Source organism: Artibeus jamaicensis, unplaced genomic scaffold, assembly GCF_021234435.1.
Source record: "Artibeus jamaicensis isolate MK-2021 breed Jamaican fruit bat unplaced genomic scaffold, CSHL_Jam_final contig_519, whole genome shotgun sequence".
Classification (NCBI taxonomy): Eukaryota; Metazoa; Chordata; class Mammalia; order Chiroptera; family Phyllostomidae; genus Artibeus; species Artibeus jamaicensis.
In genome coordinates, this window is record NW_026521871.1 from 53,804,013 (window position 1) to 53,818,493 (window position 14,481).

The 14,481-nt window shown below is 42.8% G+C and overlaps 1 protein-coding gene across 18 annotated transcripts in view; it reads right to left on the reverse strand.

The window, feature by feature from the left end:
* Nucleotides 1-14,481, reverse strand: part of MAP4 (microtubule associated protein 4) — a 142,966-nt gene that overhangs the window by 73,649 nt on the left and 54,836 nt on the right. For all 18 annotated transcript variants that reach the window (XM_053669153.1, XM_053669147.1, XM_053669145.1 and 15 more), the window contains one exon: nucleotides 941-1,009. In XM_053669153.1, coding sequence (XP_053525128.1) covers nucleotides 941-1,009 — 69 coding nt within the window. The remainder of the gene's footprint in view (nucleotides 1-940; nucleotides 1,010-14,481) is intronic.

Sequence of the window (14,481 nt, forward strand, 5' to 3'; positions counted from 1 at the left end):
GCTACTGCTAACAGAGGCTTTTTGGATGTCAAAGTAACTGAGAGACCCTGCAGCAGCCGCAGGGAAGGCGCCTCAAGGCTGAGTGAGGTGTGCACCCCAGGAGAGAAGCAGACACGGTCCATGACCCTGTGCGCCCCCCACGGCAACAGGAATCACACGTCAGACCCCAGTTAAGAGGAGCACACCGTGTGGCAGAGGACAGCGTGTGTGACCACTGCAAGCCTATCATTTGGGTCAACAGTGTCCGCCTGGTCCCAACTGCAAATTAAGTGCAGTTGTTTATAAAAACTCAACACGACTCCCTGTCGACTACCTAAGAACAGACGGATACAGCGCGCAGTGGCACCTGCCACTGCTTCCAGAGTTGCGCTGCCCACAAACACACTGGGCGCAGGGCAGGGGGGGGGGACACCACAGGGACGCAGTGCTAGCTGACAGGGATCAAAGCCCTAGTGACAGGATAGGAGTTAAAGTCAGAGACAGATTTCAAATGTAACAGTCAATGGGAAAATAAAGAAAAAACAGGCTGAGGGCAAAAGAGGAAGAATAGAACTTTTAATCTGTAGCTCACAGGTTTCTAATCACTGAGCCATGGGAAGCGAACTGAGCCCAGAGTGCATTCAGGGAAGAGACCTGCCTAAGGCCTCCGATGTGAAATGCCCTGAGGATTATTCTGCCTCTGTGAGCGTATTTTTAAGACTAATCCAGCTCTTGTGTGGCACAACTACAACAAATATGGTAGGAATATCAAAGGAAATTCCCTCTTTCTACTGTTGGAGATGTTATGTGGCAGATGCCCTGGGTTTAAACACACCTAACAAGAACAATAACATCAAAAATAATCCATGTTTCCATTAACAATCCTCCTCCAAGGAGCTTACCCACGTGTTTCCTGTGACTGCTTCCCCCACTCATTTGGGGCATCCTGGGGCCCACTTACCTGTAGTGTCATTCCCTTCTATTCCGTGGTCCCCATTGGCTAGCACTGCTGCTTTAGGAGATGGAGTACCTGCAACCACCACAAAGAAGAATCACCCACTGTGATGGACAAACAAATAGTAAAGAACAGATCCAACTACTGTCTAGTAGCATTTGTGTCACACCATTAGCATAAAGCAGATAATCATTAGTCCAACATTAGCACTGGCTGGTGTGGCTCAGTGGATTGAGCGCCAGCCTGCAAACCAAATGGTCATAGGTTTGATTCCCCATCAGGGCACAAGCCTGGGTTGCCGGCCGGGTGCTCAGTAGGAGGCATGTGAACAGCACCGGACTGATGTTTCTCTCTCATATCGATGTTTCTCCCCCTCTCTTTCTACCCCAGCTTCTCCTCTCTCTGAAAATAAGTAAAATCTAAAAATATATTAGTCCGACATTAAAAGATCCAATAAAAGGAAACCCAGAAACAGAACAGAACTGAGTCATTCATCTGTACGGCCTCAAAACTCCGTCAGGCACCCCCAGTACAGGAGAGACCTTCCTAACAGCAAGTGAAGTCTCTTCTGTTCTGTAAACTGTCCAAGATTAGCATCACAGTCAATAACCATCATGAAGCACCACTCATTCGCTATCCCCGATTCTAATCAACCGCTCCAAGAACACGGGGCCATTTAAAACAACCCCCACGTGACAAGTCCAGAGCACTATCCCTGCTCCTGGACCTCAGGGTTACACAGAGGTCAGAACTTCTGGAAGCAGAGGGCCCTTCTTTTTTATTTTAATTTTTAGCTACTCTAATAAAGCATAGTTGTCTCATTCCCTAATAAACACGGATGTCGAGTATCTTTCCATGTGTTTATTTGCTATTTTTTAAATTTGTTTGATAAATTGGTCAATTTTTAAAACTATTTTTTTATATTTTAATTTTTTTAAAGATTTTACTCGTGTATTTTTAGAGGGGAAGGAGAGAGAGAGAGAAACATTAATGTATGGTTGCCTCTCATGTGTCCCCTGCGGGGAACTGACCTGCAACCCAGGCATGTGCCCCGACTGGGAACCGAACCGCAATCATGTGGTTTGCAGGCCTGCGCTCAATCCACTGAGCTACACCAGTCAGGGCTTACTATTTATTTAAAGATTTTATTTATTTATTTTTAGAGAGAGGGGAAGGCAGGGAGAAAGAGAGGGAGAGAAACATCAACATGAGAGAGAAACACAGATCAGCTACCTCTCATACACACCCCGACCAGAAACCAAACCAGCAACCCAGGCCTGTCTCCCAACTGGGAATCGAACCAGCGACCTTTCACTTTGTGGGATGACGCCCAACCAACTGAGCCCCACCAGCCAGGGCTTCATTATTTTTTAATTGGGTTATTTCTTATTGAGTTTTGAGTGTTCAGTATATATTCTGAATACCAACCCTTCATCAAATGAGCTTTGCAAATATTTCTCACGGTCTATAACTTATATTTTAATTTTCTTAACTGCACCTTTGGAAGAGCAAAAGTTTTACATTTTGATGAAGTCAAAGTTATCTTTCATCTTTCTGGTCAGGTACCTAAGAAATCTTCGCCTAAGCCAAGGTCACAGGATTTTCTCCTAGAAGTTCTATAGTTTTCCAGCTGAGGCCTATGACACATTTGGAGTTAAATTTTGAGTATGTTGTCAGATATGGGCCAGGCTCATATGTCTGCATATGGACATCTATTTGTTCCTACATCATTTGTTCAAAAGGCTATCCTTATTGCACTGAGTCAACTCTGCACCTGGGGTGAAAACCCAACGACCCTTTACGTGCTGACACGTTTCTGGACCCTGCTCTTCCACTGACCACTCAAAACGCCCGCCCGTTCTGCCAGCACCGCACTCGCCTGATCGTTGCACCTGTGTCAGGTCTTGAAATGAGGCCACGCGCATCCTCTGAGTTGGGTCTTTACCAAAATGGTTTTGATTATTCTTATTACTCTGTTTTTCCATGTAAATTTAGAATCAGCTGTTGATATATACAAAAATCCTGATGGAATCTTGATCGCAATTTCATTGACTATACAGATCAATTTGAGGAGGTAAAACCTTTTTTAAAAAATATTTTATTTACTCGTTTTTAGAGAGAGGGGAAGGGAGAGAGAAAGAGAGGGAGAGAAAATCAATGTGAGGTTGCCACTCACACACCCCCAACTGGGAACCTGACTGGCAATCCAGGCTTGTGCCCTGACTGGGAATCAAACTGGTAACCCTTTGGTGCGAAGGCCTGCACTCAATCCACTGAGCCACCCCAGCCAGGGTACAACTTTTTTTGAAAGGTTCTGAATATACCTAACATTTCAGCCACGTGCATAGCTCTGAAGTCAGCCTGCTAACTCAAGAGTTCCCTATGAATCATTCTCAAAAATCTCAGAGATATTTTTCAAAAACAAGTGAAAATCTAGAATGTATGCTACAAAATTATAAAATGCAAGATTTTACTTTGGAAGACAAAAACCATACTAACAGACTTCTGGCCAACATGGAAGCGTACACGGAAACACTGTACCTCCTCACACAACCAAACTTATGGCCAACAAAGATTTAGAAACAAAAACACAACCAAAACAGACAGAAAATTGAACTATACCAAAGTCCGACAACAAGGGACCATTCATCTAGACTGGTAAAAGGGGTGGAGTCAGCAGCCGGCAAAGAGGGGTCCCAGCAGGAAAAGGCAATAGTTAGCGGACCAGGCAGGCACAGGATGAAAACCCAGTACGGCTCACAAGGCAGCTGGCTGACCGTGGATACACTTTTGCTCACAGATACACCAAGCAGGTTTAAACATGGTCAGTGAGACAGACCACACAATCCAAGGCCCCAGCAATGGGAAATAAAAGCACCTACTGGAAAAACTTTCGGGGGTTGAAGTGTCAGGAGAGACTCCCAGCCTCACAGGAGAGTTCGTTGGAGAGACCCACAGGGTCCTAGAATGTACACAAGCCCACCCACCCAGGAACCAGCACCAGAAGGGCCCAATTTGCTTGCAGGAAGCGGCAAAGGGGACCGAAATCCAAGAGACAGCGGAACAAGCGCCATTGCTCCCTCTCTGACCCCACCCCCAGTCACAACCCAGCAACTTGGGTCGCCCCACCCAGGTGAACACCTAAGGCTCCGCCCCTCATACTTAACAGATGCGAACAGACCAAAACATTATGGCTCAAGCAGAAGAAAAGCTCAAAGCCCTAGAGCCAATACTTCTAAGCGACCAAGAGATAGCAGTCTATCAGATGCACAGTTCAAAACACTGGTGATCGGGATGCTTACAGAACTGATTTTAGTCGCAAATTAGAAGAAAAAAATGAAGGCTACACTAAGTGAAATGAAGCAAAATGGACAGAGAACCAATAGTGATGGAAAGAAAACTGGGACTCAAATCAATGGAGTGGACTAGAAGAAAGAAAGAAACAACCAAACAGAAAAGAATGAGGAAACAAGAATTCAGAAAAATGAGGAGAGGCTTAGGAACCTCCAGGACATCTTTAAATGTTCCAACATCCGAATTGTAGGGGTACCAGAAGGGGAAGAGGAACGGCCACGAGTGGAAAACTTATTTGAACAAATAATAAAGGAGAACTTCCCCAATCTGGTAAAGGAAATAGACTTCTAGGAAATCCAGGAAGCTCGGAGAGTCCCAAAGAAGTTGGACCCAAGAAGGAACATGCCAAGGCACATCATATTTACATTAGCCAAGATTAAAATGGAGAGAATCCTAGAAGCAGCAAGAGATAAGGGAACAGTCATCTACAAAGGAGTTCCCATCAGACTGTCAGCTGATTTCTCAAAAGAGACCTTACAGGCAAGAAGGGGCTGGAAAGAAGTATTCCAAGTCATGAAAGACAAGGACCTACATCCAAGATTGCTCTATCCAGCAAAGCTCTCATTTAGAATCGAAGGACAGTTAAAGTGCTTCTCAGATAAGGTGCTTGAGATAAGTGTTCCTCAAGGAGTTCATCATCACCAAGTCCTTATTATATGAAATGTTAAAGGGACTTACCTAAGAAAAAGAAGATAAAAAAGATGAACAGTGAAAGGATAGCAAACTTACAGTTATTAAGAACCATACCTAAAACAAAAGCAAACTAAGAGGACAGGTAGATCAGGAGTGAAGTCACAGAAATGGAGATCACATGGAGGCTTAGCAACAGGGGAATGGGAGGAGGAGAAGGGGGGAGAAGGTACAGAAAATAAGTAGCATAGACAGTAGGTAGAAAATAGGGGGAGGGCAAGAATAGTATGGGAAATGTACAAGCTAAAGAACTTGTGATACATGGGCATGAACTAAAGGGGGCGAATGTGGGGGGAGGGATGTGCAGGGTGGAGAAGAATGAAGGGGGGGAAATGGGACAACTGTAAGGGCCTAATCAATAAAATATATTTTTAAAAAAAGAAACCACACTAACAAACTACACTAACTTTCTGGCTCCCACAAATCCAAGGCAGAAATCTTTCCCATAAACTCATTAAAAAGCTCATTCATTCCACTGTCTCAGATAACCAAGGAACAATTAAAGAGAACAACCTAAAGGAACAAGGCAGACTGCTGGCCAAATGGAGGCAAAGGTAGATACACTTTGCGTCCTCAGGCAACCAAAAGAAGGACGACAACAACAAATTTAAAAATAACCAGAAGTGCCAGAAAATCGAATTGTATGAAAGTCCAAAAACCAAGGAGTTAAAGAGAAACATTCATCCAGACCAGCAGGAGGGGCAGAGACGGGCAGCTGGGGCAGAGAGGACTCCAGGCAAGGCAGCATCTGGAGGAATGGCCAGTCCCTCATTTGCTTGTGGACAAACAAGGAGGAACAACTGGGGAGTGAGACAGACTACACAACCCAGAATTCCAGCACAGGGAAATCAGGCCTCAAAACCTCTGACTGTAAAATGCAGTGGGGGTTACGGCAGTGGGAGAAACTCCTAGCCTCACAGGAGAGTTGGCTGGAGACCCACAGGGTCCTGAACATACACAAGAGCCCAGCCACCCGGGGAATCAGCACCAGAAAGGCCCAGTTTGCTTCTGGGTGGCAGGAAAAGTAGTTGGAAGCCAGCCGAGAGCTGAGCGAGCAGCACTGTTCCCTCTCGGACCTCTCCCCCACATACAGTGCCATAACATAGAGGTGTGGGTTGCACCCGCCCTGGTGAATACCTAAGGCTCCGCCCCTTACTACCTAACAGGCCCACTGAGAAAAAAATATGGCCCAGGTGAAAGGTCATTTCAAAGCTACAAAAATAGAACTAAGGGGTGAAGACATAGCCAGCCTATCAGATACAGAGTTCAAAACACTGGCAATCAGGATGCTCAAAACAAGGGCTGAGTATGGTCACAAAATAGAGGAAGAAGTGAGGGCTATGCAAAGTGCAATTTAAAAAAATATACAGGGAACCCACAGTGAAGGGAAGGAAACTGGGACTCAAATCAATGATTTGGAGCAGAAAGAAGAAATAAATATTCGACTAGAACAGAATGAGGAAACAAGAATTCAAAAAAAATGAGGACAGGCTTAGGAACCTCCAAGATAATTTTAAATGTTCCAACATCTGAATCACAGGGGTTCCAGAAGGAGAAGAGGAAGAGCAAAAAATTGAAAACTTATTTGAAAATGTAATGAAGAACCTTCCCAATCTGGCAAAGGAAACAGACTTCCAGGAAGTCCAGAAAGTTCAGAGTCCCAAAGAAGCTAGACCCAAGGAAGCACACACCAAGGCACATCATAATTACATTACCCAAGATTGAAAAGCAGGAGAGAATATTAAAAGCAGCAAAAGAAAAGGAGATAGTTACCTACAAAGGAGTTCCCAACAGACAGACTATCAGCTGATTTCTCAAAATAAACCTTACAAGCAAGAAGGGGCTGGAAAGAAATATTTAAAGTCATGAAAGGCAAGGACCTACATCCAAGATTACTCTATCCAGCAAAGCTATCATTTAGAATAGAAAGGCAGATAAAGTGCTTCCCAGATAAGGTCAAGTTAAAGGAGTTCCTCATCACCCAGCCCTTATTATTATATGAAATGTTAAAAGAACTTATCTAAGAAAAAGAAGATGATAAAAAATAAAAATAGTAAAATGACAACAAAGTCACAATTATCAACTGAACCTAAAAAACAAAAACAAAAACAAACTAAGCAAACAATACAACAGGAGCACAATCACAGAAATGGAGATCATATGCAGGGTTATCAGTGGGGAGGGAGGAGGAGGAGAGTGAGGAAAAAGGTACAGGGAATAAGAAGCATAAATGGTAGGTAAAAAATAGGGGGAGGTTAAGAATAGACTAGGAAATGGAGAAGCCAAAGAACTTATATGTACGACCCATGGACATGAACAAAGGGGGGGAGATGCTGGTAGGAGGGTGGGTACAGGGTGGAGTAGAATAAAGGGGGGGAAATGGGACAAATGTAATAGCATAATCAATAAAATATATTTTTTAAAAGTATTAAAAACAAAAAGCAAGGCAGACCAAAGAGAATATCAATTAACAGGAAGACTAAGCAGTACATAAAGGGATGAAGTAGAACGAGCTTATTAAATACCCACTATGCACCAGGTGCCACGCTAAGGCTTCATATACTGTGTTTTACTTCCCCAGAGAGATGTCAAATATCTTCTAGCCCATGTTGAGGCCAAAATAAATTCCCTTTTATCCTCACACAGTAAGCTTATCAAATTTATTCTTTCTAGATCAAAAAAAATGTGTCTGCTTTGAAAATCTGCCTCACTTAAAAATACAGATTGCAAAAAAACCAAAATAAAAATGCAGATTACAGGAAAATGCAAATTACAAAAAATGATACCATCTTTTGACCATGAGAGTATAAAATGTTTTTAAAATCTGATAATAGCCAGTGTTAGCAAAACTATGGGAAAATAGGTGATCTCATAAAACATTAGGGAATGTAAATTAGAACAAACTTTTCATGGGAATATAAATTAGAACAACCTTTTTATAAGACATTTGGCAGCCCGTCAAATTTTGAAATACTTGTTTAACTAAACAATTCATTTTAGGTATTCACAAAAAGACACAGAAGTACATGAAAATTAATGTAAATAGGATGTTTTTTATGGCATTGTTTGAAAAGTAACAAAGGCTCATGAACAGATTCATTACAACTATTAAGGAACTGAAGTAGTTCTTCATGTACTGATTTGGAAAGCTGCCAGAACATATTAAGAAAACAATAAAAGCAAATTATGCATAATAGCATTATAAAAAATAATGAAAGAATATGAAAGACTATCTACCGAGAGCCACTGGTAGTGCCAAGGAATGAAGTGTGGGGAACCCGAGACGGGACAGGAAGGAAGACTTGCGAAGACAGAGTCCCGCTCTCATCAGGCCCATTAAAGGATTCAGGGGTAGATACAGGTAGCCCACTGCAGCACACAGGTTGGCTTCAACATACTATCGTAAGTACTCAAAAACAGCAGAAAGGGTTACTTAAAAGCATAAATAAAAGATTTAGAGATCAAGGAGGATATGAGAAATATCCAAGAAAATAAAAGCGAGTAAGACCACCCTGAAGGAGAAATCGCAGCCCGAAGAAGGCGCAGGAGAGCAGGACTCCAAGGCGCTCTAAACTGGGGACCGGAGCCAGCAGGGGCGACGGGGCTGCTACAAGCTGCCAGACCAGCCGCCTCCCCCACACTTCCCGTCCCTCAACACCACAGGGCAGGCAGTGTGCGGACTGCAGATGGGAGCAGGGCCTGGATGCTTCAGCACAAGGGGAGGACAACTCACTGTGCGCCTGGTGACACCCAGGAGTGGGGAGCCCCGCATCCCACCTGGCAGCTGTGTCACGTTCCCGCAGAGGCGGGTGGCAGTCATGCATCACAGGGAACCTCCAGTAAGACGGTATCAAACTGCTCCCAAAGAAGGAGGGCATCACATTCAAAAAGCACATATATCACCCCACGAAACAATGTTAAAGAAATAGGTAATTTTCTCTCAGAGGGATAAAAAAATACATCACTTATCTAAACAAGAACAAGCCCCTAAACAAAGTGACGTATCTAATGACTGAGTAACAAATCCTTTTCCAGGTTAGTTTCCAATTCTTTGCTTTCATCAAATTGAATGAAGTCATAATGGAGTTGTCAACTGACTGGACATTTAAAAGCTCTACTACTACTGAATTGTGAAATTCTTAGCATATAACTCGGAGACCTGAGGATACTGCCATGATAAAGCTTCCAATCCCGTGTACTTAGCTATATGAATGAAGTTTTTCAGAAATTAGGTCTATAAAATAGAAATAAAAATTGCTAAATCCTGCTTCATCCTAGCAAAAACTAAGTTATCCAGACTCACAATCAAATCAAGAAAAGTAATAAACCCCATCACATTATCTCATTAAGAAAAACATTTCCAATCAAAATCAACTTTTTAGTTAGTAATATTTATCAAAAATTATAACCTAGGTGACTGACTGTGCTATTAGTAACTGTGATATAGTAAATTTTTTTGGAGCAAGTTAATACTTAGAGCCTGATTATTACAGGAACTTTTTAAATTAAAACTTAAGTTTACATACATAGTTAGTTACAGAAACATGATAACTTAAAAAAACTTTCAAGTATAAAAGTATATTACATTAGGATAAAAGTCTGTGCGAAGCGTGGAGTGGAAATAAGAATTCAAGGAATCAAAAGAAGGATTTACAATTCCAATGATAAAGAACAGCTTGCTCATGTATTTTTAAAACAAATGATGGGAATCAAAATGCAATATATTCAGAAGCATTTGGATATGTTTAAAAGAGTGATGTAAGTATTATTTTTATGTGTCAAAAGTAAAACATTCTGAAAGTTACAGGCTTCACAATTATTTAAACTTTTGCTAAAAAAAAATGTAGACGTTAACTTAAAAATAGACAAAGGGTACAATGAAATTTTTCAGAATTCTCATTTGGGTAATTAAAAAGTTTCAAGATTACAGGGGAAAGAAGGGGGAAATAGAACAACTGTAATGGCATAATTAATAAAATACATTTTAAAAAAAGAAAAAGTTTCAAGATTACTACTTCAGACCAATGCAAAAAATTACAAAGAATGATCTTATATACTGACAGAAAAATTTCCAAGATGTAAACTAAAAAGAACAAGTCATAAAAAATGATGTGTTATGACCCTGGCTGGTGTGGCTCAGTGGACGGAGTGCCAGCCTGTGAACTGAAAGGTCCCTGGTTCGATTCCCAGCCAGGTCCCTAGCTGGGAGCACGTGAGAAACAACCGACTGACGTTTCTTTCTCACATCAATGTCTCTCTCCCTCTCTTCCCCTCTCTCTAAAAATAAATAAATTAAATATTTTTAAAAATATATATGGTTTGATCCCATTTGTATAGAACTAAGGCCACTAATTTTCTGGCTGTATATAGGCAGATACAAAGAAGTCAAGGGAGGCTTTCCTTTATTTGAATTTTAATTTAAACAACAATTTAAAATTTTTTATTGATTTGAGAAAGAAAGAGAGAGAAACATGAATTTGTTGTTTCGCTTATCCATGCATTCGCTGGTTGATTCCTGTGTGTGCCCGACTGGGGATCAAACCCGCAGCCTTGGCGTACTGGGACAACATTTAACCAACACGGCTTACCTGGCCAGGGCCTAAAAAAACTTTACCTTAGAATATTTTTAAATTTATGGGAAAACTGCAATGTTAATAAAGAGATTCCTACAGACTCATACGCAGTCTCCCCTATTAAGAAAAAAATGGTCGGCTGGGCTGTTTCCAAAACAAAGTCAGACTGACATACACTACAAACCCATCATTTCCAACCGTCACTTGGCCCAAACACTTCTTGTCAACTCGTTCTTCCAGATTCTACAACGGCTGTTCTTTTTCCTTTTGTTGACACTATGCAGATGCCCGACCTCTGTCACCCCTGCCCATGCCCCACAAGATCCATTCCAAACCATCCGGTCCTCCTCAAACATGCAGCTTCTTCCGCCCCGTGCTCAGTGTATGACCTCACCTATTGCGAAGAAAACATGACCCTGTCGTCACAAGAGACTTCCTCCCTCCCCTGCTGCTCCCACATTCGCAGACTTAAAGATCTGCACTGAGACTCGCCTCTCACCCTGTGCTTTCCTACCTTCCAAAGACAAGATGCTGTTCTCCCGAAAGTCTTGAAATCAGGTCTTATCGCACTCCTCTCAAGTCTCCTAATTCTTTATTTGCTCCTTGCCTTTGGCGCTTGGTTATCTTCCCTAATGAACTGTAAACTCCTCAAGGTCTTGAGTCGTGGGTTCCTCTTTTCCCTCTATAGGGATACAGTGTCCTTAATAAACACTTGCTTAAAGAATGAGAGAGTTGCCAGGATAGTGTCATTGCCAGTGTGTGTATGGGGAGCCAGAACAGGACATAAGGAGGGGGAGTGCAAGTCGAGGAATGCCTACGGTACCCTAAAATTTCTAAAATTAAAACAAAATATCAGAGGTGATACTCATCCAACACTTTAATTTTCCATTAAAGAGGGAGATTCCCAGTCAGGTCAATGCCTGGGTTGGGGGCCAGGTCCCCAGTAGGGGGCACTCAAGGGGCAACCACACATAGATGTTTCTCTCCCTCTTTTTCTCCCTCCGATCCCCCTCTAAAAATAAATAAAGTTAAAAAGAAAAGGAAATCTCTGCTTCTCTTTTAGATTACAGTGCCATTAGTATGAACTATAACTCAGTTCTATTTTCTTTTCTAAAAAGTAATTTAGTTAAGAGATATATTTTCAAATCAAAGTAAAAGAACAACTATTTGAGACTTCCACCAAGATGGAGGCGTAGGTGGAAGCACTGTACCTTCTCACACAAGTTTAAAAACAACAAAGTTTTAGCAACAAAAACGCAGCCAAACCACAGAAAATTGAACTACACAGAAGTCTGACAGCAACTAACCCTTCAGCCAAACCGGTAAGAGGGGCAGAGCCAGCAGCAGAGAGGAGTTGGGCAGGAAAGATCCACCAGACCGACCTGGGCACCCAACCCAGGCGTGCAGGCAGTGGGCAGATCCCAGGTGTGGAGTAGCAGGCGGACCCACTGAGGGCACAAGGCGGTGGACTCACTGAGGGCTGACCACGGTCACACATTCGAGAGCAGATAAACCAGTGAAGGAGTGAGCAGTGAGACGGACCGTGCAGGCCCCAGTGGTGGGAAGTGGCAGAGGGGACCTCCATTGTCCCTCTCTGACCCTGCCCCCCACATACAGCGTCACAAACCAGCAACCTGGGGGGCCCCACCCTGGTGAACACCTAAGGCTCTGCTCCTCATACGTAACAGTCACGAACAGATCAAAACATGGCTCAAGAACAACTCAGAGCCCCAGAGCCGATAAATCTAAGCGATGAAGAAATAGCAAAACTTTCAGATGCACAGTTCAAAACACTGGTGATCAGGATGCTCACAGAACTGGTTGATTTTAGGCACAAATTAGAGGAACATATGAAGGCTAAACTAATTGAAATGAATGGAAATGCACAGGAAACCAACAGTAATGGAAAGGAAACTGGGACTCAAATCAAAGGAGTGGACCAGAAAGAGGAAAAAAATGACCAAACAGAAAAGGATGAAGAAACAAGAATTCAAAAAAATGAGAAGAGGCTTAGGAACCTCCAGGACATCTTGAAACACTCCAACATCCGAATTATAGGAGTACCAGAAGGGGAAGAGGAACAGCCACAAGTGGAAACCTTATTTGAACAAATAATAAAAGAGAACTTCCCCATTCTGGCAAAGGAAATAGACTTCCAGGAAATCCAGGAAGCTCGGAGAGTCCCAAAGAAGTTGGACCCAAGAAGGAACACACCAAGGCACATCATATTTACATTAGCGAAGATTAAAATGAAGGAGAGAATCCTAGAAGCAGCAAGAGATAAGGGGACAGTCACCTACAAAGGACTGCCCATCAGACTGTCAGATTTCTCAAAAGAGACCTTACAGGCAAGAAGAGGCTGGAAAAAAGTATTCCAAGTCATGAAATCTAAAGACCTACAACCAAGATTGCTCTATCCAGCAAAGCTTTCATTTAGAATGGAAGGACAGATAAAGTGCTTCTCAGATAAGATCAAATTCAAGGAGTTCATCATCACCAAGCCCTTATTATATGAAATGCTAAAGGGACTTACGTAAGAAAAATAAGATAAAAAAGATGAACAGTGAAAAGACAGCAAACTCACAGTTATTAGGAACCACACATAAAACAAAAGCAAACTAAGAGGACAGCTAGATCAGGAGCAGAACTATAGAAATGAAGATCACATGGAGGGTTAGCAACAGGGGAGTGGGAGAAGGAGAAGGGGGGAGAAGGTACAGAAAATAAGTAGCATAGACGGTAGGTAGAAAATAGATAGGGGGGAGGGCAAGAATAGTATGGGAAATACAGAATCTAAAGAACTTGAGACACATGGTCATGAACTAAAAGGGGGATGGTGGGGGAGTGGGTGTGCAAGGTGGAGGGGAATGAAGGAGGGAAATAGAACAACTGTAATGGCATAATCAGTAAAATACATTTTTTTTAAAAACAACTATTTTGACAAAAATTTCACACTAATTTTTTTATGCATAGATATAAACTTTCTCAAATATAATTGATGAGACTATTAAAAGGGTTTAAGATTAAACACTTGGACCTAACTAAAAACCTATCACTTCAGTTTGTACACACAATTACTTGTCAGTCTGCACATTAGCACAACCCAAACCTGAACAAAGTGAGTTGTTCAGTGACACCCCTAAACACAGACCAACCATTTTTCCCAGCCCCGTTAGCTCCCCACAGACTGTGACACTCTGCATGATCACACTTGACATTTGCACTTTGACATGCTTCTCCGTGGTTCCTTCCTGCCACTTATCTCACGTGTCACTTTAACCTCTGGTTTCTTACCACTGAGCAACTCAGGTTGCTGGTACACATTGAACTGTTTGTTCTGTGTCTCTGTGTCATTCTGAGAATACAAAACAAAAAGAATACTATCCCTACTCCAGAGCAGTGTGCGAGACATCAAATAACTTCATGGTGACCTTGCAAACACCCTGAGAAAGGAAACTTCAGGGAGAAAAGCACTTACCAAGGGGAAGATGAAAAGGTAGAGGCTTGGGGAGGGGGGACAGAAAGTAGCAAGAAGAGAAGTCAGGGAAGGTTTTTGGAAGGTCACGTTTAGACCCAGCCCTAGAGGATGGCAGACCACCACCTGCGGCCACAGCCTCAAGTGCCACCAGCCTGCAGAGCGGTGCCTCCAGCCCAGAGCCGCTTCCTGACCCCAGACCCGCGTCAGCTGCCTGCTGCCCTTCTGCATTTGGGCACCTTCTCCACTCTCAGAAAACGCCCACTCAGCATACCTGAACCTGAACATCTTATCTTCCCCTCAAATGCCACTCCTTCTACAGTGTCCCCAGCCTCAGGTGATGGCCATGCCTTCCTTGCAGTTTCTCAGGCCAAAAGCCCTGGAGTCATCCTGGACTCGTCCCTAGCGATGTGAAGGCCTTGTACCTGACGGGGAGCAGTTTGGATGGCATGGTC